This window comes from Abrus precatorius, unplaced genomic scaffold, assembly GCF_003935025.1.
Source record: "Abrus precatorius isolate BTA unplaced genomic scaffold, Abrus_2018 Scaffold10, whole genome shotgun sequence".
Taxonomy (NCBI): Eukaryota; Viridiplantae; Streptophyta; class Magnoliopsida; order Fabales; family Fabaceae; genus Abrus; species Abrus precatorius.
The window spans coordinates 20,650,057-20,652,398 of record NW_020874292.1 but is presented as its reverse complement, the minus strand read 5'-3'; the positions used below and the strand labels follow the sequence as shown (position 1 = coordinate 20,652,398).

The following is a 2,342-nucleotide window of genomic DNA, read 5'->3' as shown; positions in this document are numbered from 1 at the left end:
AATTAACCAGTTGGAACTCTGATAAAGACGAGTTTGAGTTGGAGAGCAACATGACGCATTCACATTGATATTTTCAAGGAATTATGAATTTGTAAATGTCACATGTGGATCAGAGTGAAACTAGGTACTGCAGTATGCAGGACACGTACACATTCTGCATTCTTTCATCTCACACGATCCTCATTGCCCACGTGTCAACCCAACTCCCACCCTCATTGTTACTACTCTTTCTGCATTAACCTTTTCAACTACTCACTACCCTTATTTAACTCCTCAGTTCCCACATTAACCTCTTCACTCACTCTCTCTCCCTTTGTTGTTATGGCACCAAAGTTGTCACTCTTTCTGTGCGTTGTGGCCATCATGGCCGTTGATAGTGCTTCATCATCACACCATGCGCATGCGCCAGCACCCTCTTTGGATTGTTCAAGCCTTATAATCACCATGGCTGATTGCTTGCCCTTTGTTTCCAATGGCAGCACCGTAACAAAACCAGAAGCAACATGCTGCTCTTCCTTAAAAAATGTCCTCAGAACCGCTCCTTCTTGTCTCTGTGAGGCTTTCAAGAGTAGCTCTCAGCTCGGTGTCGTTTTGAATGTCACTAAGGCTTTGACTCTTCCTGCTGCTTGCAAACTCTCTGCTCCTTCTTTCTCTAATTGTGGATGTGAGCTTCTCTTCTTCATTAACACCCCCCCCCCCCAATTGGTTTTTTTCTCACTTTCTTCTTCTTCATTCTTCTGAATATCCTTGATGAGAGTGTTTTCCTAGAAAGTTTGGTTTTTTTTTCGGGGTTCTGTTAAAGAAGAAAAAAAACATTCCTTTGTGGACTTATGTTAGTAATGATTTTTTTTTTCTTGTTTTGCAGTGTCTGAAACGCCTGCAGCTGCTCCTGGTATGTTACAATCTTTGGGGTTGTAGTTTTATGTTCAATTTTGTTAAAAATTTAAAGGGGATCTTGTCATGTGCTTGATTGTGTAGTAATATTAAGAGCCATATCTGATTTGTTGTTTTCTCTCTTCTGGATGTTAATCATCAAGATATTCCTTTCGCAGACTGTTTTTATTTTAACTTAATTAACCATTAATACCCACATACACACACACACTCTTGTGGAACATACTGCATTGGCACTTCATGTGCTCTGGAGATGTTCAGATGCATGATTGCCTAACAGGGTTAGTGGAAACAATTGTGAATAATTTAAAGCTTAATTGCAGGCATTTTCGTTCAGTGGTTTAGTCCTTTCCTGGGATTTAATTTATTTTTATTTAATTATGAGTTATGACTAGGAGGCATTGAAGCATTCGGTTTTCTTTATGTTATGGTGTTTGGTTTGTACTTTTTAGATTACAGGATATTCATTTTCTTCATTAATAATGAAATATAGGAATCACCAAGGTAGACGGAAATATGAAAATTGAAAATCAAAATATGTTATCCATACTAATATTATATATTTTGCGGCTCAATTAAGCATGCATTAATGTGAAAAATCTTGGAACTTTTTATCTTTGTAGTTAGATTCTCAATTTCTCACATGATTAGTGTTCCTAATTTGAATGATTATAAATTTTCTACCTGCAGGCCTCTCTCCTTCATCATCTGCAACAGCACCGGGTGCTGGAAGTGAGCAATCTCCAGAACAAGCTCCATCACCATCTCCTGGGAACGCAGCATCAGCATTGATTCCCTTCTCAGCTGGATCCCTGATTGTTTGCCTTCTAATAGCTGCATTATCTGGCCTTGAGCCAGGTCTCATTCCATTTTGAGAGTAGGAGGATGACATGAGGGACTATTTTGCTGTTTTCTTACTTTTAACATATGACTTGGAAGTAGATAAAATTCATCTAGTGATTCGAACCTATTTTGAGGTTGTACCCTTTGTTTTATAATTTTAGTATATACTTGAGTAGTGATTTTAGTGTTGTTATAAATCTTATAGTTATATTTGATGTGTGTGATGTGGTTTCTTGTTGAGAGGACATGTACCACGAGACACAAGACACTAGGGAGAACGTGTTTATGGGGTTATGGTTAAAATGTAATAAAATGGAAGCCAGCTCTAACTAGTAACATGACCCACACATGATGCTGGAAGCTTCTTTCCAACCCTCTTCCTAGTCTTCTTTTAATAAGCTTTTTAGTTTTTTATATATAAAGGTTTAAGAATATAAACAAGCGTCAAACTTGAATTGAATATTGAAACGTAAGATTGATCAATTCAATTTAATGTTAATAAAAAGTAAATTTATGTTGTTAATAAATAAATAAATTATTTTAATAACTCTTTAATTCAAAGATTTAATTAAAGTGATCTTAGAGAAGAGCGACCGGAGGGAGTA

General features: G+C 36.7%; 1 protein-coding gene across 1 annotated transcript; it reads left to right on the top strand.

Moving 5' to 3' along the window:
* Positions 1-266: 266 nt before the first annotated feature.
* On the top strand, positions 267-2,111 carry LOC113848927 (non-specific lipid-transfer protein-like protein At5g64080). The gene is made up of 3 exons (XM_027478359.1): positions 267-664; positions 866-892; positions 1,585-2,111. Exons 1-3 carry the CDS (start codon positions 322-324, stop codon positions 1,767-1,769), a joined length of 555 nt encoding a protein of 184 aa, XP_027334160.1. The 5' UTR covers positions 267-321; the 3' UTR covers positions 1,770-2,111.
* The last annotated feature ends 231 nt before the right edge of the window (positions 2,112-2,342 follow it).

Excerpts from the sequence above, each read along its gene's own strand:
- LOC113848927 (XM_027478359.1), top strand. The coding sequence starts at position 322 with ATGGCACCAAAGTTGTCACTCTTTCTGTGCGTTGTGGCCATCATGGCC. Across the intron at positions 665-865 it reads TTCTTTCTCTAATTGTGGAT|TGTCTGAAACGCCTGCAGCT; the intron begins GTGAGCTTCTCT and ends CTTGTTTTGCAG. Across the intron at positions 893-1,584 it reads AACGCCTGCAGCTGCTCCTG|GCCTCTCTCCTTCATCATCT; the intron begins GTATGTTACAAT and ends TTCTACCTGCAG.